This window comes from Lissotriton helveticus, chromosome 12 (genome assembly GCF_964261635.1).
Source record: "Lissotriton helveticus chromosome 12, aLisHel1.1, whole genome shotgun sequence".
Lineage (NCBI taxonomy): Eukaryota > Metazoa > Chordata > Amphibia > Caudata > Salamandridae > Lissotriton > Lissotriton helveticus.
Window position 1 is genome coordinate 857,440,332 of NC_136073.1, and position 21,047 is coordinate 857,461,378.

The 21,047-nt window shown below is 48.7% G+C and overlaps 1 protein-coding gene and 1 long non-coding RNA gene across 5 annotated transcripts in view; one reads left to right on the forward strand and one right to left on the reverse strand.

The window, feature by feature from the left end:
* The window catches only part of LOC144798606 (uncharacterized), a 1,317,000-nt gene that overhangs the window by 366,821 nt on the left and 929,132 nt on the right, over positions 1-21,047 (forward strand). The gene's annotated exons all lie outside the window — the stretch shown is intronic.
* The window catches only part of PTPRS (protein tyrosine phosphatase receptor type S), a 320,940-nt gene that overhangs the window by 204,697 nt on the left and 95,196 nt on the right, over positions 1-21,047 (reverse strand). For all 3 annotated transcript variants that reach the window (XM_078669564.1, XM_078669562.1, XM_078669563.1), the window contains exon 2: positions 19,767-19,910. In XM_078669564.1, coding sequence (XP_078525690.1) covers positions 19,767-19,854 — 88 coding nt within the window. In that variant the 5' untranslated portion in view covers positions 19,855-19,910. The remainder of the gene's footprint in view (positions 1-19,766; positions 19,911-21,047) is intronic.

The window sequence follows — 21,047 nt, forward strand, 5'->3', positions numbered from 1 at the left end:
TCCGAGACATGTTGAAACATGACGGCAGAGAGGGAACGAGAAAGCCGGCGAGGTGAGGGGAGGACAGGGGCGTCAAGCGAGGAGGGAGAAAGCAGGGAAGAAAGTGGGTGGTGTTAAGTGCCAAGGAGGATGGAGTGGAACGGATCACCAACAAGATATTAATAACAAATATTGTGTGGACAGAATATTGTGGCAAAAATCTTGTGCGCCAAAATATTGAGAAGGTTCCGGCAATGAGGTAAGTATATATATATATATATATATATATATATATAATATATATATATATATATATATACTATTCTTAACTCCATATCTATGTCCCTTTCTCATATATATATTGTCCAGGTGCATATATGTGGAGTTCTATATAGTATAACTTTGCTTACCTATAGAAACTTACCTTCATGATATTTGCGTCCTCAATAGTTTTGAACCAATATTTTGGTCCGTGATATTTCTGTTTCCGATATTCTGTCTAAGTACCCTAAAATAGAGAGAGGAGGAACGAACAGCACATAGAGATGGGAAAGCGAAGACGAGGAGGTGCAGATAGGGGAAGAGGTAGGTAAACTTGTCGGGAGGGTAGTGGAAGGGAGCTGAGGACAGAGGAGAGACATAAGGGAGCTGGCAGAGAAAAACTGGGTGAGATAAAATAAAATAAAAGTGTGCGCAGAACTCAAGCGGAAGGTGGAGGAGGTAAACACGCGGAGGGATGAGGGTGGAGCAGCAGAAAAACACAAACCCGAAGGCACCTTAGTGTCTTGCTGTGCCTGCTGCATAGATGAGGTGAACGTAAGGTCGTAGGCGTGAATCCTACCAGGGAGGGCCAGCCTATCACCCCTCCCATCTAGATATGACCACCCCGCTGAGCTGGGCATTAAGGAGGCCTGTTGTTCAAGAGCCAAGAGGCATTGCACTCTGACCGGGCCTCAAAACAGGCTGTTATTGTTAGGAAGTTAGGGAATCCTGTTATAGATGGGACAGATTGGAGCACAACACGCTCTCGACGTCATCGTGGGCTCCAGAGTGCCCCCACCAACTGCTTCCTGGAAAGGCTGACAGTGCTGGGGCAGGGTCCGTCACGCCTGACAGGCTCTGTCCTTCACAGGCACCGCTCACCCATGGAGAAGCCCACCTCCCTCACAGGCCAAGAGGCTGCAGTGGCAAGCACACACAACAGAGGTCTTTTATTACACCATTGGCATCCACCTGCCCACGAGCACACCCCTCCCTCACTAGCGCCCACCCCCTTCCATCCAGATACCCCCGGGTCAGGCGCCTCTCAGACACCGTGGGTCACTGTTCCCGCAGAGTGGGGGGGGCATCCGGCGGCCATCTTGAATACCTCCGCCCCTGCAGGCACGCGACCAGAGTCCAGGGCCCAGCATCTCTGCTGCACAGAGGGCAGGCTTATTATCCAGTGCCCGCCTCCACAGGTCTGCGACCCCCGCCAACGGCAGGCAGCAGTGAATGCCAGGCCCTGTGCCAGCCCCCGTGCCAGTAGATCAGGCCGGCTCCGGGCCGCCCATTGGCTGCCGGATCCACGCGCCCACTCGGCACTTCCAGCTCCTGGAACACGTGCAAAATACTCCTCAAAAACACGAGTTTCCAGGGTGGAAATGCAAGGGCCCACAGTCCCTCGAGAATGGGAGAGTGCGGAGAGGTGCTCCTAAAAAAGAACATTTTTCACTGAGGATTAAAACTGGAAAAAATACAAATTACATTCGGAAGTGCACCTTTCCTCTTCACTCGGTTGGTAATTCTGCCCAACGGCAGCTCGCACGAATAAATGCGATACAGTAGGAAAATCTATAACTTTTGGATTTTCTTCTATTTAGCACACTCTGGTTTTTATGTAACACAAAACAAGTTATAAATCGATATATATCCCAACACAAGAACTCCATGGCACTCCAGAAGTTGTAGTTTTAATTGCTTTTATTAAAGCTTAGTGAACACCACCATCACCACCACCAACGTTTCAGCCAAGAGATGGCCTTTGTCACGGTTACGTGAGTCCCTCTTCTCTTTCACCCTTTATAGTGTTACATTCTATTCCCAGTTTGATGCATTCTGGGATATATAGTTTTCTGAAAGCACAGTCATTATATATTTGGTTCGTCTCTTTTGCATGTTTAATATATATATATATATATATATATATATATATATATATATATGCACATACAATTAGAAACTGCAAAAAGGTTTTGCTTTAAACACGTGAAACCACTGAAATTCACTGGTATTGAAATGTAACGCGCACAACTAACGTTTTAAGGCGCATCACAAACCATATTTAACTCTTGTTTGATTACATTTGTTTCAATGCCATTTGTAATGGGTGCTTTATGCATGCCAGGCCATGCGAGTCGTGGCATGGGTTGCGTGAGTTGCATATCATAACCATGGCCATTAGGATTATATGACTGTGCAGCTGCGGCATTTTTCACATAATTATAGATTTGCCACATTTGCCTCATAATCGAGTATCAGCTGCATACTTTGTAGACTTTAACAACAACAAAAAATTCTAGCTCAAACAGTTCAAAAGTTACAAAAAATGCAGCAACATGTGTTGTCACACAGAGGAAGGCCCTTTGATAAGCTTGACTACTCACCTTTCTGTTGCCTATTGATTTATTTGGATGCTACACACAAATTCTAAGGTATTAAGGAGGTGGAACCTCTAGGTAATATTACAAAGGAGGTGAAACCAATGCCCTGACAGTAAAGTTTCAAAATAATGAAGTAAAACTATCACAAAATGTGCTACATTACGCCAAATAATTTTCTTTTTCTTGCCACATAATTTACTCAAAGACTGCCACATATTTTGACCCTCCCTTACCACATAATTCCAGTAGCCCTGATCATAATTGAATTTCAGTGGCCAGTGAGCCAGAACCACAGCTCCGTTTTAAACTTGGATTTCAGGTGAATTTGTATTTTTTTTATTTTATAGTACACTTAATTCCGATACTTGGTCAGGCGGCATGGCCATCCATCCTTGTGCAGGTGCCCTCCACTGCGCATGGACTGGCCACCTGCACCGGGCTGAGCGTAGAACCTGGCCACAAGCCAAGCCCTGCGGCAAGAGTGTCCAACCACACATGCGTGCGAGCGGGCGCAGCTGGGATTGGCTGCAGGGCCTGGACTGCAGCCAGACCTGCTCCCTGCCCGCCATGGGCACCCCGTCTTTACTCCACACTATCCCTATTGTGCATGGCATGTGGTGGCCCTCCTCCCTGTCTTTTTTGTCTGTCTCTCTGTCACACAAAACCCTCTCTCTTTTTTTAACCCTTATACAAATTAGCACAGCACATCAGATTTGTGATTTGTTTCTCTCAAAATGGTAGCAAATCTACTACTTAAAATGGTGACTCAGTGTTGTCTTTTGGATGGCGAACCACATGCTGTTTTCTCCTGGTTTGCTACTTAAGCTTTGCTCGCCCCTGTGCCTCTCCCACATCCAATTATTGAGCAGACCTACTCCTCACACTGGTGTACTGAATCTACCAGGTTCTGCGGAGTTTCTAGTATGAATGTGTGTATGTTAGTGGTTTGACTGTGACATGTCTGATTAGTAATGAGAGTGATGGTATGGTTGTGATTTCATCCTTTTTGCGTCTTTTTTTCATTTATCATTCACAATAATTTGTTAAATGAATTGAGGTATTAACCTTACGTTTTGTGTTTCCAAAAATTGTTTCTAATAAATAGCTATTAAATAGCATTTCCCAGTGTTGAGTTGTATACTTCATCTGGACGAGATATGGTCTTTTGAATCAAAACATCAGTATTGGCATTTCTTCTCTGTTATGTTTCTTCCACATTCAAGGCGCTACCCTGACTTCAGACAACTCTTATGTGGCCTCTCCTTGGCATCGCCCTTGAAAGAGAACTCACCATGAAAAGTCAGTCAATCCCGCCTCCTCAAACTGTTCCACATGCTGCGCAAAATTTTCAAGTGTCTCCCCATCAACACCAGGATGACGGTACCAGGCCCTCATCACCAGTCAGGTGGACTACGGCAATGCACTCTAAGCGTGCACCACCATCGAACTCATGCAAAGCCTCCAGGCAATCCAGAACAGAGCCGCCTCAACCATCCCAAGTGAACCCACATCACCCAGCACCTAAAAAAAACTCCACTGGCTCCCTGTCCATAAGAGATGCCATTTCAAGCTCCTGACCTATGCCCACAAAGCCCTTCGCGACCAGGGACCCGCCTACATGAACCACTGCCTGCGCTTCCACTGACCCCACACAGAACCTCCGCTCCGCCCACCTCGCCCTTGTACAGGTCCCTCGCATATGCCGCTGCCACGCCAGAGGACGCTCTTTCTCGTGTCTCGCCTCCAAAGCTTGGGGCACAGTCTCCCTCGACCTCTGCTCCGCACCCGCGCAGACCCATTTCAGGAAGGAGCTCGAGACCTGGCTCTTTGACTGAGACCTGCAGCAAGCGCCTGAATACCCACTCAGGTGATCAGACGCTTTATAAAAGTACTACTTGAGTGACTGATTGAATAAAAATTCAAGCAAACGTGGCCCAGGCCATTCCGCTGGTGGGGGCATGCATTCTGGAGTAGTGTGGCTCACCGGTTAAAGGCGGCAGACCCGAGAGCAGAGGACGGCCCGGGACCAGGGTTCGATTCCCGACGCGGCAGGTTTCTGGACCAGGGTCAGCGGACTCGATAATTCTCTCGCCTCGGTGCCCACTCTGATCAGCGATCACACTCGGCAACTCTGGGCACTAGCTTGCCTCATCTTCACTAACGGCCCCACCAGACCGCCGGGGATGCCTGGTCTCACCCTGGAGATACCCATTAAGGGACCATCTCTCAGGGAAGCCAGGAAGGGTTTCGCAGCGGTCGAAGCGCGGAGGTACCCCTTCGGGAGTGATTCCAGCGCTATATAAGCACATAATTAATTAATTAATTAATTCTATGCGCGCACATGCATAGGTTCTCAAGCATGCATGTGCATAAGTTATCATGCATCCGTGAAATGACGCAACCAATCGCATCATAGCGCCTTTAGGTTTGTTTTTTCTCACAATGCTGCGCAGCATCAGGAAATAGCCTGATCCATTAGCCCATCCCCCAAGAAGCACTGGCAAAGCCAGTAGGGTCCAAAGGCGAAACCCATTGGCTTTGCCAAAGCGTATTAGTGTGTGTTAAAGGAAAATGCTAAAAAAAGACAAGAATGATTCTAAAAATGCAAAAGGATAAAGAATAGAGTGGAGAAAGCATTGGCCAAGTATCGGCCCCTCCAGTCCTGGACCGAAAAGCCCTTTTGAGTCGATGGGCAATCGCGTTAATGAAATTTCTGTTGGCTGAGGAGCAGCGGGGTCCGATTGGATTCACCCACTGCCCTGGTCAGGAGGGCAGAGGCGGGATGTGACAATCACAAGAACAGGTAAAGGCCAAGTGGGCTGTCCAAAGCCTCTTTGTGCACGTATGGATGGGTTCATCGTTTTCATTTATACAGTTTGTATTGCATGAGGCCAGCGAAATAACTAAAGTTGTCACTGTGCCAGACTTAGTAAGAGGGAACATGGAAGTGAAAGCCTCGAATGAGGAAGCCAAGGGGGAGGGGAGGCGAAATGAGTATCACAGAAAAACAGAAAAGGAGGAGAGAACGGGAAAAAATGGAGTCGAACGAAGACAGAGGCGGGGGAAAAGAAATGAAGAGCATTAAAGAAAATGGGAAAGAAAATTAAAAAGAACGGAGGTAAAGGCCGAATAAAGCCAGAGATGAAACGGCATGATGAGGCGCAAAAGGAGGCCAAAAAGAGGCACAAGAAACAAGAGAAAGTGGAGATAAAAAAGATCTACTCGAGAATGAGAGACGAAAGTGATAGGAGCGTGCTGGGGGGCGGGAGAGAGTCGAGGGGGCGATGGAGAGAGAGAAAAATAGACTGCAGGGCCTGCGGTCATGGCCTGCGCCTTCTGCGCGCTTCCCAGGCCGGTTATTACACGTGGGCCATCGAGGCCGCCGCCCCTGGGCCCCCGGCTCCGCCTGGCCAGCCGGGACACGTCTGCGCGGGGCTCCCAGTGCCCGGGGCCCGCCCTGCCCACAATTACAGGCTTCCGACCAGGCAGGAATTAGCACTTCTGTTCCGGAGCCAAGCCCGGCCCACGCCCGGCACGGCACGGCGTGGCACGCCAGGCCTTGTTTACGGCCTGACACCCTGCCAGCCAGGGCAGAAAACCCTGCCTGCGGGGCACGAGGATTCAATAACAGAGAGCCGGGGCAGGAGAGGGGAGGCCCCGCGTCGCGTGCGCGCACCGAGCGCCCGGGGCCCCCATAAAACACCCGTGCCAAGGCCAGGCCCACCGGGGGCGGCGCGCAAGAGACGAATGCCAGGGTGCAGCCGGGAGAGAGGCGGGGCCGGGGCGCAGTTTAGGAACATGCCAGGCTGGTGCCAAGCGCCCACTCGGAAGAGACAGCTTAAAGACATCCTGCGCACGTCACGGTGTGTGCCAAAGGAAGGCCTGCAGGGAGCTAGCATGGAACCCCTCTACGCGAGCAAGAGACGGCATAAGACTCACGGGATCCCACCTATAGCTCCTCACAGGTGTGCCATGAGACAGCTCAGCTCACAGGAGACTCCGGGGCTCGGAACCCGAGACGACGCACCTTGTAAACACGAAGAGCGACGGCCAGAGGCCCATTCTCAGGACACCCGACAATCAGATCAGTGTATGTCCCAGGTACCTTACTAACAACGTGCCAAACATGCCCCCCACAGGTCCTTCACTTTTCTTATGGAGCCGGGCAAGAAGGCAGCCCATTCTGAGGAGGTAGTCCAGGACCACATGGACATCTTCAGAAGTAGACATTTGGAGAAATTGTACACCAGTTTCAAAAGTACTGGTTATCTTATCTTATCTTTTAGAAATATAATTCAAAGCGATAGGACTTGTAATTGCCTGCATATTACCTTCAACTCTTGCCCTTGTCAGCAAGCCATGGAGTTGCCTGGGACGATCAGCCTTTTGTTACAACAACTTGTCGCAAGAGTCTTGTCACATCGAAAGGCCTCGCTTTGAGTCCCATTCCCTTTAACATCAGTTTCATAAGGTACAGAGAGTTGCCTTCTCTCGTCAAGTGAACACAAGGCGCTTTTAGCATCGAAAGTAGTCTAAACACGCTTGGTTGGAGTTGCAATATTAAGAAAAACAGTTGGAAGTGTAGTGTACCGATTGTCATGGAAAGCAGACGTCCTTTTTCAGTAAAGGTGGACAATCTCGAAGAACAACCATCATTAGATAGGTCGTCAATCGACGGGGAGTGCACTTCACCATCTTTTCGTGCAACAGTAAAACCAATCATAAACGCTCCTTTCTATGAGAACTATCACGCCTCGTAGGGGATTCTTCAAACCCTTCCAGTACCAGAGCGCCATTATTTGGCAAGAAAGTCCACCTGAGCTTCAATAAAAGATGCACATCATCCTTCCACACCTCTTTGCTACGTAGCGGTGGTGGCGTCTTAGCCTCACGCAAGCTGTAATGAAGATTGTTGGTGTTTACAATTGAAGCGTAGCCTTCTCTTGGCTATTGGAGGTCTGGGATGGGCTACTTATGCTGAAAGCCTTTCACAACCTTAGTAGTAGCCCTTCCAGCTTTAAGCTCCTCAACTCCAGATTTGACCAAAGTATGGAGCCATCAAAAGATATAATGGCTTTCTACTCTGCACTCCAAGCTTGAATCCAAAAGCAGGAAACTGCAAATGTCCTACGATATTAAATGAGTAGCAGCAGCACATTTGCTAATTTCAGATATATTAATCCATAAATTAATTACTTAAAGATTCACAGTATAGAAAGCTTTAGGCCTTAGTTTCATACAACAAAGATCTGATATTCGGACATTACACGCAGAACGAGGAAGCCCGCCACCATAGGTTCGCAACAGTAAATGTAAGTGAAAGAAAAGACTAATGATACAAAAGCTTATAACTGCTCATCTTTTAGAGGAGAATTTTTAATTTGGTACAATCAACTGAAAAAACCTTCACAGAACAACTGATAAAAATAAAAGCATATATAACTTTGTATCAGGAACAATAGACGGTGGAAGATAGAATTTAATAAGGCACCAATAAATGACCAAATATATGTTACGTACTCTGGACCAGTATTTACTATTTGAAGAAAAGATCAATAATTTCCTTTGCAAATGTTTGCAACATATACTGCTTTAAGGGATAATTATAAATATGGTACAAACACTTGCAGAACTTCATAGAACAACTTATACAAATGAAATAAAACATATTCCTTTGAATCTGGAAAAAAGAGGTATGAGAAGAGGTGCCAATAATAACTAAATGTACGGTCTGTACTATGGGACCACAAGTTTTCATGTGAAGAAAGGATTATTAATTTACAGTATAGAAGCTTTTAACATCTAATATTGAAAGATAATTTTATATGTGGTACTAACAACTGCAAAAATTTACAGAGCAACTGATTTAAAAAAAGAATACATATAACTCGATCGGGAACATAATAGGGATAAGGAGAGAGGAATTAATAAACCACATTTACAATTTGCACACTCGTACTAGTATTTCCTATTTAAAGACAGGATTAATATTTCCCAGGAAAAACTCAACATCTAATATTTTATGTGGTACTAACAACGTACAAACTTTCCAAAAAAAACAATAAACACCGCCCGCTTCTTATGATCTGGGATGCATTATTTCTCTCTTCTTCATTGTTGAGTCTTTTGCATTTGAGCTCAGATTGGGCGACTATCACGGACTCTGAAAACAGACCATGCTGATCGTGGTCAGACTAAAGTTTTCCTCTAGCATTTCACTACAATACTTATTCCTTGCTATTTGCCCTGAAATGTAACCAAAATCTAACTACCAATTTTACTTTTCATATTGGTAAGGGGTGGTTTTATCGGGTATAAGATGTACTCTTATTTATGTAGCAAGATGCTTACTTCAATTTTATTTCAACCTTTGGCTTCACTTCTATTCTATACATTTTTAATGTCTCGATCCTTCTCCCAAACCTGTATTTTTTTAAATGTTTCGCAAATTATTTGCTAGTCCTAATTTTTCATTTGTATATTTTTTCTGGCGTGTTATTTTTCAGATCCATTACTTAAACCTTTAGTGCTTGTTAGCATTTACTCCTCGGGAATTCAACTCCAACTTTCGCCAATCAAATCTTCATTTTAGGATAGTGCAACAAACATTTCATTTGTTTAGTAAAAAAACAACTAAAGATTCTTACAGCTGATAAACTAGGTGTGTTTGCAAGTAAGTACTTGTAAAAGAAGGCATTCGCGTCGGGTTTCTTTTTGATTTATGAACACTTTTCTGCATTTTTTCCTAGGCATAAATCATTCTAATGTCTTGGCAGTTTCCTCGAGCTATTTACTACTTCTATACAAAAATACACAAAAAGGCAATAAATGTTGTCAAGACAAAGATGTATTTAAGTTTATTTTTAAAGTATTTATCTTGTTCGGCTTCTAAAGACAAATAACAAAACACAAATCAGCCACCCTGGTATGTTCTCTGGGACAGGGTCATGTCTATGAGCCTTTAGTAATACCAGGGGTCCCAATTAATTGATTTTTGTTCGATAGGTTCCCCACCCAGCCTAGCTGGTCACCCCTGAGAGCTATGCTCAATGATGTGTCTGTGGGTGGCTTCAGTGGGGCTGTGATTCAAAATGGCGTTGTCATCCAGACTGTATCACTGATGCTTCAGCAGGAACTAAAGAGATTGGAGCATCACGGCTCATCAAACCTAAGTGCCACTTGGCTTTGGCTCAAAACAAACCTAGGTGTGCATATCATTGGAGATATTTATTCGAAACTTGCAAGACGTTTGAACAATAATTAATTGCTGTAGTTTGTTGTTGAAATGGCCAGCCCTATGTCTTGCTTTGTCATTTCACTAAAATAATTTTAACAGTGAAAACGAAAAATATATATTGATGTAATATAGAGAACACTGATCCTACAGTTAAGTTCATTTAATTGTTAAATATATAACTATTCATAGTTATTTGGAATATTTAGTGATAACATTAAGCTGCATTTTCCTTAATTCACCACCAGTATAAGCTAAGTTTCAAACGTTGTGACGGAATACAAAATAGATTAACATAGTTGGCACGGGTCACACTGTACATAATTGGTTAAACCTTGAATTTTAAAGCCAATGCTTTGGTTTTTATTGCAGCCTTTGTGCCTGTTGTTGGTGCTGGCTGTATAATTTTCAGCAGGGTTCTTAAAGCCTTGTGTTGGAACAGGTTGTGTGGAAATGCCAGCTGAGGCCCACAATACAATGCTCTCTGGCACACAGACTCCAGCCTGGGACTCAAAAGCCTGGTAAAAGGAAACAGAAAACCTCTGCACACAAGCCAAGGCGAGATGACAAACACTTCAGCAGAATCAGGCAACCTATAAAAAACTCATAGTCCACAATGGCCTGTTCCCATCTGCTTTAAGCTCCTCTTTATGGACACAGTCCCTGACTTGTTGCTCCGTCAGCCTTATGCCTGGGTCTTGTGTCCTAGCTCCATCCATTCTTTGGTCTACCAGAAACACTAACGCGATAAGTCCAGGCAAGCAACACAGCCCATCCGAGCTCAGGGCTTGTGGCCAATGGAAAACTCCGGTAGGAGTCCACTTCCCAGTGTGACCAATGAATACGTCAGGGCTACTAATCCAAGTGGCCAATGAAATCCCCATCAAGGAAGGGTAATGACTTCAGCATTACCACGGTCCAATCCAAGACCGCCTACTGTCGAGCCTTAGGACCAATGGCGTCTTTCGATAATATGTAGGAATAAAGGGAGTGGCCCGTCTATCCAAGGGACAGGGTACCAAAATATGTCAAAGAATAAAATATCCCTTGGGTAAGACAATCAAGCTCCTAGTCATACATGCTGGACTCACACATTCATACCTCACCCTTTACTCGTCACTTGTATCATACGTATACTCAAAGATCCTAAATATAAACCACCCCTCAATTATAATTGTGGACCAACCTGAACAATTCAATATCACAGTGTGTCTATTTATTAGTATCAAATATCAATTAAAAACAATACAGCAGAAATATTTCCTCATCAGTATTTAAGCACATTATACAGTTCTAAAAAACAAGAAAGACTCGAAATCCGTGATGTAATATACAATCATCGGTGTGTCAATTCATAGCAATCAGAATAGCAAACGCCAGAATCAAATAGTATACGTATGATACAAGTGAGGAGTAAAGGGTGAGGTATGCATGTGTGAGTCCAGCATGTATGACTAGGAGCTTGATTGTCTTACCCAAGGGATATTTTATTCTTTGACATCTTTCGATAATAACCAAGGCTCCCTACTGGGACCTGTCCTAGGGTTGATACAAGACCACCAGCACGCCAGCCTCAGGACCACTTGCACCCTCAGATCTTACTGTGAGTGGGCGGTTTCATGGCAGCATGTGGGCCTGTTTTATGGTGTGGCTTACTGGTTTTTACTGTTGATTTCCATTATAGTACCACAAAAATGTTCTGCTTCAGGCACAAATGCCTGCATTCTCCCATACCTTGCAAAATGTCCACGCAGCGTGACTTTACAAGTTTAACCCGTTGGCTGCGCCGCCGATTTTGCGGAAGTGCCGCACTTCCGCAAAACAGGCGGGGCCGCGTCGGCCATTGGCCGACGGCAGCACCAGCGAGGTAGTGCTGCCGTCGGCCAATGGCCGACGGCAGCATGGAAGGGGTTAAACATGGCCATATTTGCAAAAGTGGGACATTTCTTAGCTGTCTGATTCGCTAATCAGGGTCACTTTTATTTTGGTGCCCAGGCCTATTTTCTGTCCCATTCCCACCCTGGCCCTGTTCCCTACATCTGTGTCCATGTTGACATCACAAGTGGAAATCATTGCTCAGCTCGGGCATGGAGGGACCCGCCTGTCTCAGCACCAGCTGGACCAGGACAGGGGGAAACACATCCCTCGCACTGGTCTCTCTGCTGCCGACAGCTTCCATCTGCCTGCTAACAGAGGCCGCAAAGACGACGCGAACAGGCCCTCGGGCAGGGCTCAGCCGTTCTGTCGAAATGTGGTGGAAGCAGGTGGGGCCAGCTATGACAGCGCGAAGGGGGAAACAGCCTTTACAATGAGGTTTTTACCTCGTTGTACCTTTACCATGCAGTTTTTAGCATGCATACATTTACTGCAAATATGCATTTACAATGCATACTAATACCTTGCATTTAAGGTAAGTTGGAGGGGGTCTCCCCCCACAAATACATTGTTTTTAAATCTAAAAACAATGCGTGGTATTGGCATGCGTTGTAAATGCATATTTGCGGTAAAAACATGCGCGCTAAACATTTTTGGACAAAGGCATGCAAAGTATTTACCTGCGTTGTACCGTTTTACAACCCACAAAAGAAGGAACCAGGTCACAGAACCACTTAAAGGCAATGCCACCCCCTACCCACAGGGCGTGGCACCTCTCTGCCGAGGTAACAGGGTTACCAGGAGGACAGGGCATGTCTTGGGCCGGTTGCAGAGATAGGAGCAGGCAGGGCTCCTGGAATTATGCGATTATTCGGTTGCAGCGTTTTCGCATCGTTAAGGATTTTACGCATTTACCACATAATCCATAATCTGCTGTATTATCTGCAGGTTCTTACAAAAAAGAAATGTAGTTTCTAGCTCGAACGGTTCAAAAGTTACTAAAAACGCAGCCATGTGTGTTGCCACTCAGTATAAGGCACTTCACAAAGGTTGACTGGTCACCTTTCTTTTGGTTATTGGTAAATTAAATTGTTAAACTGGTACTAACGAGTTGCAACCTATTTCCAGACAGGGTGAACAGGCTTTTCTGGTCACATAATTTAGTCGACCCTGCTGCATAATTCCAGTGGCCCTGGATGCGGGTAACCTCCAGCTCCATGTTTCAATCCAACGCAGCCTCTCATCCTCCTGAAGCTGATAAAATGAGCATCACAAAGGTGGCTTTGTAAAGCCATTCATATAGTGATGCCCGCTTCATAAGAGGATCTGATTAGTATTAAGACACGCCCAGGCCGTTGGGGTGCAAGTGAGAGGTCTGTGTGTGAGAGATGTAGGCACACTGCCTTGAGTGGAGAAGTGGCCGCATCTCCCCTGGAGAGATGTCCTTCGCCTCTTTGAAGCCGTTTTGCCTCAGTGGGAATACTAGTAAATTCCTGTAGTTTGCTTTCGGATTGGACATCCTGAGGAGTATAGTGTCATTCTGCAATGGATAGAATCTCGAAAATCTGAATGCACAAAATGAAAAGATGTTCATTTTCTGTCAGCTGCTCTCAGCATTAGTCCCTCTCGGATAAAACCGAAACTACATCCGATCCTGGTTCTCGTCTCTCAGCCTCAAATTGTTGAATGAGAAATTTAACCTTGAAGGCCGCATCCAAAATCTGGCTAAATGGGCATTTCCTGGACTGCTAAAGGCTGAGACGAGATGCCTCTGTAAATCCTTCTATTACTAGGCCCTGCACTTAGGTGCTCTTAAAATACCTTTCGCAGAAATTGGCCGTCTCCGAGGGCTCCAGGGAGGTTAATGGACGGCGAACCATTGCCTGTGGACGCGGGGATACCGGAAAAGAGCATCCCTCGGCTGCCCTGCCCTGGCCCTCTGCCTGAACTGCTCAACTCTCTCCATCCTCCAGGAGCAGGTCCTGCCCCTGCCACACGTCATCACACCGGAAATGCAGCTTCTCAGGGCACACCCTGGTACAAGCTGTCCCACCGCCGAGCTTTACCGAGAGCCTGGCACCCTTAGAGAGGCTTTCTGACCCTGTACCCCAAAGAGTGCTGAGCCGCAGACTCGGGGCTACTGGAATTATGCGGCAGGGCAGCACCACATTATTCAGGAGGGAGCACCAATGTACGCGGCAAATTATACAGCACATTTTTTATAGAATTACTGCATTATTTTGTAATTTTGACACATGGTAATAGTGTCTGGACAACTATTTCATCTCATTACTTGCCACTTTGACAAGCACATACAGAAATAGGCAACTGAAAGAGGACTAGTTAACCTTTGAGAAGGCCCTTCCGCTGCGGGCAAAGAGGTTGCCAAGTTTTTATTAACTTTTGAGCCATTTGATATAGAATATTTTTGGGGGGGTTAAAATCTGCAGAATATGCGCAGATGCTGGACTATGCAACAAATGATTAATTATGCAACAAAAAAAAGCAGTAGCCCAAAATCGCGTAATTCCAGTTGCGCTGTGCATACTTAGAAAAAAAACAACTCTTGCGATGCCTTCGACAATGGTGCAAAATGATGCAGCAACAAATGATGGACGGAATGCTGAATAAATCAAACATTCACCCCCAGTCAGGAGATCAGGTTAAATCCGTCGTTCTTTAGCTCACCATGCCACCCCAGTTTGGACCCAGCCATATGCAAATCACTCTTGACCCTGCTCCTCATGGGAACAGTCCAACCTGAACTCTCAAGCCGGGTCCTCCCTGAGGAGTAGGGTCAAGACAGATTTTCACATGTCTGGGTCCAAACTGGGATTTCATGGTGAGCATTACAAAGAAAGATGGATTAAACTCAGATCTGTGAAGGAAGGGGCTGAATCTTTGCACTGTTCAGCATTCTGTCCATCATCTTGCTGTGTTTTCTATGTTCGCCTTAAGTGGAAAGGGTATGCCCAAACGTGGGTCCAGTGATCTCCAAGCCACTGGATTCAAGCTAGCCTGGCTGATGAGGGGTGATACCCTGAAATCGGTCTCAAGATGATTGTTTACGTTCCAGGGAAGGTCACCTGGCTTGGCAGTTTGGGCTGGACTGTTCCCACGAGGCACAGGGTCAGGCTGATTTGTATATGGCTGGGTCTAAAATGGAATGGCATGGGGAGCAAAAAACAATGGATTTAAACCCAGATCTGTGACTGGGGGTAAATGTTTGATTTGTTCAGCATTCAGTCTATCTGTTCTTTTTCCTTTAGACAATGGTGCTTTATGAAATAAGTTATGAAACTGTAATGCAACGAGACTGCAGCTCACCTTATCCTGACAGTTGTTTTTTATCCCACTGTGTAACTCGCCGATCATGTTATACACATTACTACGAGTTGTACATATTATAATGGGGTGCTCTGACGTCACAAGTGCCCTCATTCAAAACAATACAAAACTTAAAAATAAACCAGGGCCCCTCTCTTCCCTGGTAGGTCCCTGTTACTAGCTGTAGTACCACTGCCTCCTCTTACACCCCCCCCCCCACAACACCGGGGAAAGCAGGTCTCCCTCATATGACACCCCAGGCTCTCCTGTACTGTTGTCCATCTCTCTCACCCCTCCAGCACATGGTTGCCTCTTCCTCACCCCCTGGGTCAACCCTCCAGCACTCGCCCCCCCTCCTTTCGGTACTCTGCCTCCCACACTAGCTATTCCCTCCACCCTCTGACACTCAGTACTCCCCTCAGCACTCAGGCTCCCTCCCTCCTCACCTCAGTCTCCGCTTCCTTTCGTGCGTCTCCTGTTCGGTTTCTTCCTTCCCCTCTCCCACCGTTCTCCCTGCAGTCCTATTCTCCCCCCCCCCCTTTCCCTCCTTCTAGTTTCTCTAATGGCTGATGATTTATTTCAGCTTTTATCCTGATTGAAAAGTTTGCATTTTAGATTTGATTTATTGAAATGAAAATGGAGTGACATCACTCGACGCCAGCGGAGATGTTTAATTCAATCAGACGCCGGTCAAGGTGACCCCGGCCCTGCTCCGCTGTCCGTCCTTGAGCAAGGTGGCCTCCCAGCATGCACCTGGGCGCCGCGTCCCGGCCAGGGGGACAGGCAGCTTTCATCATGCCAGCCGGGGTACATGTGGCATCGGGCAAGGGGCATCCGAGCGGGCGGGGGCAGGCAGCTTCCAAGGCAGGGGGCAGGCATCATCCCCGCTCCTGGAGGCAGGCAGAATCCACGCTCCTGGAGGCAGGCAGAATCCACGCTCCTGGAGGCAGGCAGCATCCAAGCGGGCGGAGGCAGGCAGCATCCAAGCGGGCGGAGGCAGGACAACCACGCTCCTGGAGGCAGGCAGCATCCACGCTCCTGGAGGCAGGCAGCATCCAAGACGGGGCAGGCAGCATCCAAGCGGGCGGGGGCAGGCAGCATCCACGCTCCTGGAGGCAAGCAGCATCCGAGACAGGGGGCAGGCAGCATCCACGCTCCTGGAATCATCCATGCTCCTGGAGGCAGGCAGCATCCACGCTCCTGGAGGCAGGGCAGGCAGCATCCAAGACGGGGCAGGCAGCATCCAAGCGGGCGGGGGAAGACAGAATCCACGCTCCTGGACACAGGCAGAATCCAAGACAGGGGGCAGGGAGCATCCACGCTCCTGGAGGCAGGCAGCATCCATGACTGGGCAGGCAGCATCCAAGCGGGCGGGGGCAGGCAGCATCCACGCTCCTGGAGGCAGGCAGCATCCATGACTGGGCAGGCAGCATCCAAGCGGGCGGGGGCAGGCAGCATCCACGCTCTTGGAGGCAGGCAGCATCCAAGACTGGGCAGGCAGCATCCAAGTGGGCGTGGGCAGGCAGCATCCAAGCGGGCGGAGGCAGGACAACCACGCTCCTGGAGGCAGGCAGCATCCACGCTCCTGGAGGCAGGCAGCATCCAAGACGGGGCAGGCAGCATCCAAGCGGGCGGGGGCAGGCAGCATCCACACTCCTGGAGGCAAGCAGCATCCGAGACAGGGGGCAGGCAGCATCCACGCTCCTGGAATCATCCATGCTCCTGTGGGCAGGCAGCATCCACGCTCCTGGAGGCAGGGCAGGCAGCATCCAAGACGGGGCAGGCAGCATCCAAGCGGGCGGGGGAAGACAGAATCCACGCTCCTGGACACAGGCAGAATCCAAGACAGGGGGCAGGGAGCATCCACGCTCCTGGAGGCAGGCAGCATCCATGACTGGGCAGGCAGCATCCAAGCGGGCGGGGGCAGGCAGCATCCACGCTCCTGGAGGCAGGCAGCATCCATGACTGGGCAGGCAGCATCCACGCTCTTGGAGGCAGGCAGCATCCAAGACTGGGCAGGCAGCATCCAAGTGGGCGTGGGCAGGCAGAATCCACGCTCCTGGACACAGGCAGAATCCAAGACAGGGTGCAGGCAGCATACAAGCGGGCGGGGGCAGGCAGCATCCACGCTCCTGGAGGCACGCAGCATCCAAGCGGGCGGGGGCAGGCAGCATACAAGACAGGGGACAGGCAGCATACAAGACAGGGGACAGGCAGCATACAAGACAGGGGACAGGCAGCATCCAAATGGGCGGGGGCAGGCAGCATCCACCCTCGAGGGAGGCAGGCCATCTTTCACCTTGACAAGGGAACAGGCGGCATGGACACCAAAGACCTTCCTATCAACCGAAGGCTGGCAGCATCAAAGCCAGGGGCGCAAACAGACACCAAGCTTTGGGGACAAGTAGCCTCCAAACGAGAGATGCAGGCAGGATCCATAGACCAGGCAGCTTCCGTGCAAAAGGAGGGGAAAGGGGGCAAACTGACATACTGCCCCATGCAAAGGGGGGCAGCCAGCCTCCATCACAGCATCAAGGGGCATGTAGCATCCAAGCCAGGGGCAGGCGGCATCCACCAAAGGAACCAGAGGGCAAGCACCCTCCATCACAGTAAACAAGGGGCATGTAGCACCCATAAACCAGGCAGCCTCCGTGCAAGGGGGACATACAGAGTCCATCATATCAACCAGGGGGTGTGTGACATCCAAGCCGGGGTGGCAGGCAGCATCCAAGCCGAGGTGGCAGGCAGCATCCAAGCCGAGGTGGCAGGCAGCATCCAAGCCGAGGTGGCAGGCAGCATCCAAGCCGAGGTGGCAGGCAGCATCCAAGCCGAGGTGGCAGGCAGTATCCAAGCTGAGGTGGCAGGCAGCATTCAAGCCGAGGTGGCAGGCAGCATCCAAGCCGAGGTGGCAGGCAGCATCCAAGCCGAGGTGGAAGGCAGTGTCCAAGCCAGGGGGCAGGCAGCAACCCTAGAGAGCGGGTACCGTGCCAGAGAACACCACTAATAATAATCTTCATCCTGGCCACAGCGTGTTCTTCCGACTAATTCTGAGTCATTTCTCCTCCCAACCAGATCTTCCCAATCAACCCAACCAGATAACCCTTATGCTCAAGGATCTATACTGGCCCTGCCTGCACACCCAGATTATCTTCAAGATTAGCTGCATCACTTACAAGGCCATCTACGCCGAAACCCTGTCTACCAAACTAAACAAGCATTTACAATGCATTTGGACTCGCATTTACGTGAGACTATTGCATTGCAAAACGGTAGTCATCATGGACAACACGAGGGAGGGTGGGGGGGCACGTACAACGGGAGTGCGGGCGGGGGAGAAGGGGCAAGAAGGCATGGACAACTGAATTGTGTGGGCAGGGAGAGGGGGTGAGAAGGCACAGACAACGGGAGGGAGGGGGGACTAGAGAAGGCATTAGGAGAATCTCATTAAAGAAAATAGTGCTCACAGTCTAAATAACAAGTACCGTGTAATACTAGAAGTAAAGGGGCCAGTAGACATGGGAGGATACCAATGACAACATGGCTGTAATAAGGAGGGACTAACAAGCCTATAAACTAATCCGAAGGCAGCATTTACGAAGCACAAAGACACAAGCCAATGAAAAATATGGGCGGGGCTTCCCTCACGTACTCAACTACAGCAGACCTTCACCAGAGAAGCGCTTCCGCGCTGACTCTAGCCTCGACCTAAAAACTAACTACCCGGAGGTGAGCGCCAGACGAGGAGCTCAGTCATTGTCAGATTAGACACTAAACACTGCAGGAAGCAGCAAACCTTCTTGGCCTTTGACCCCAGGAAGTGGAACAACATCTTCAAAATCAGAACAGCACCAACTCCAGGAAGAAGCACCTCTTCAAGAAACACCACCTCACATTGACTGACTTCTCACCCCTTGCACTAGCTCATCCTCTGTCGTGTAGTTCCTAGGAGTCCCCCAGGACCTGCGCGTTTTGGATGACCTAAACTGAGGGCTTGGTGTCCCAACCGCTTCCGTACACCCCCACAGGATCTGTCAGCCATTAGACCAGCTAGCTGTACAATGCCAATACCACCACCCTGCATTCTACTGTGGAGTAGGTAGTCTCTGGCAACCACTGAACATGACAACCCTGATTCCTCAGGGATCGTGGAAAACAGTACAATAAGTTTCGCTCAGACACTCGGGCTTGCTTTCTCTCAGAGAACACACAGGATGGCGATTAGGACGTTTCAATAAGAATTTATTGGCCCACGACAGCCTTGTGTAAAACGTATGCGCTGCGACAATCAGGAGACAGAAACATACGAAAGAGATTCCTAGTACCAATAACTCCATGTACCCCCACTTGACCATGCCCCCTGTACAGTGCTCCAGTGCCAGCCAGCTATATTCAGGCTTTAGAAACACCAAAACATACATACAACCATGATGCACTTGTCAGACTGAGTGTATGTAGCATTTCCAGGCTTTTCTGGGGGTACTTTTAACCTGCTGTGTGCAATCCGAGGGCATGCAATGCTTTGATGTACATTTCTGGGGTGTCTGCATTCAAATTGTAATTAGGGCCCGTTGTCCATGGGTCCTCGGCTGTAAGGAACATTGGAAAGCTTTACTGCAGGGAGCGTGTTCTCCCTCTTAAGCACAAGGAAGACAGATCTCAGAGGGAAGCCAGAGGGTGCACATAACTGAAATATGAAAAGGGTCACCTACTTTGAGCTAGGCAGCCAATCAGCAGCGAGCAGAGGACGGTCACAAGCGCGAGGAGTGTCGCCATCCCTGGGCCGCAGAGGATCCGCATGTCTGGCACCCGGATCAGGGCGACTCAGAGCGTGCCGGGGCGGGAAGTGTCAGAGTCTGCGGAGAGAGAAACACAAGAGTTAGCAGGTGGCTTCTAGGAGCTTGCACGGTCACTTAATGAAAACACAGCATCCCACACTACCCAGTGAATCGAGGCGCTGGCGACTGCGGGAGACACCCCAAGATGGCGGAGCTCCTGGCACCCTGGTGGCCACCTCTGGCACCAGTTAGACCTGGCATTGTGGGCGGAGGGGGCATTGGAAGGGGGCACAAGTGGACAGGGGGCGGGGCACAGCGTAGAATGCACAGGTGGAGGACCACAGGCTATATATAGATCACAGACAGAGACCGATACAAGACACAGGCAGAGGGCGGATGGACCACAGGCTGAGGGAGCAAAGACCCAGGAGCAAGAGGCAAAGATGGGAGGGAGAGACACAAGAGGCACAGGGTAAAGAGACAGGTGGAGGAAGTACAGGCAGGGCAGACCTCAGAGGACAGAGGAAACACGAAAGGCGTAGAAGCAGGCACATTATAATGACGAGTAACAACCCCAGGCAAACCAAAATTCCAAAGTGCAATGAAAACCAGCAAATTAAAAATGACACTTTACTAAAAAACGATTTTTATAAAAAATCATCTGAGTATTTAATACTTTTCTTAATACAAATTACACAAAAAATGCAAATATTTTTTAAAAAAGCATATACATAATAATTAAAACAGACATGAACATAAAATTTAAAAATGATGGTAAGGGTGAAGTAGTGACGGTTTCTTCTAAGAAGCAGGCACAGCCTGTGAAGGACCAGGCGCTGGCACCCCCCCTATCACCGCTCCTGCACTGCGAGCTCTGCAGATACAGGATGCCCCCCACACACCACCACACAGGCCAGGCAAATCAGCTCATGCTCGTTTGTATGAAAGGGCGGGGCCTGCAGGCCTGGGCCACACCCGGGGCTGAGCTTGGAAGTCAGTATCGCGGACCTAAGCTCAATAGTGGCCATGTTATCCATCACCCACTGCCCCGGTGTCTTCATTCGCCCCAGCCCTAATGTGTCCCTCATACCCAACACCCCTTGCTCTGTCCTCCTCCGCTGTGGTGTCTCCATGGTCCTCGCCAGCCTCAGCCCCGGTCCCTCCATCACCTCCAGCTCCGATTGCTGCATTGTTTTCAGCCCTGATTTCATATAA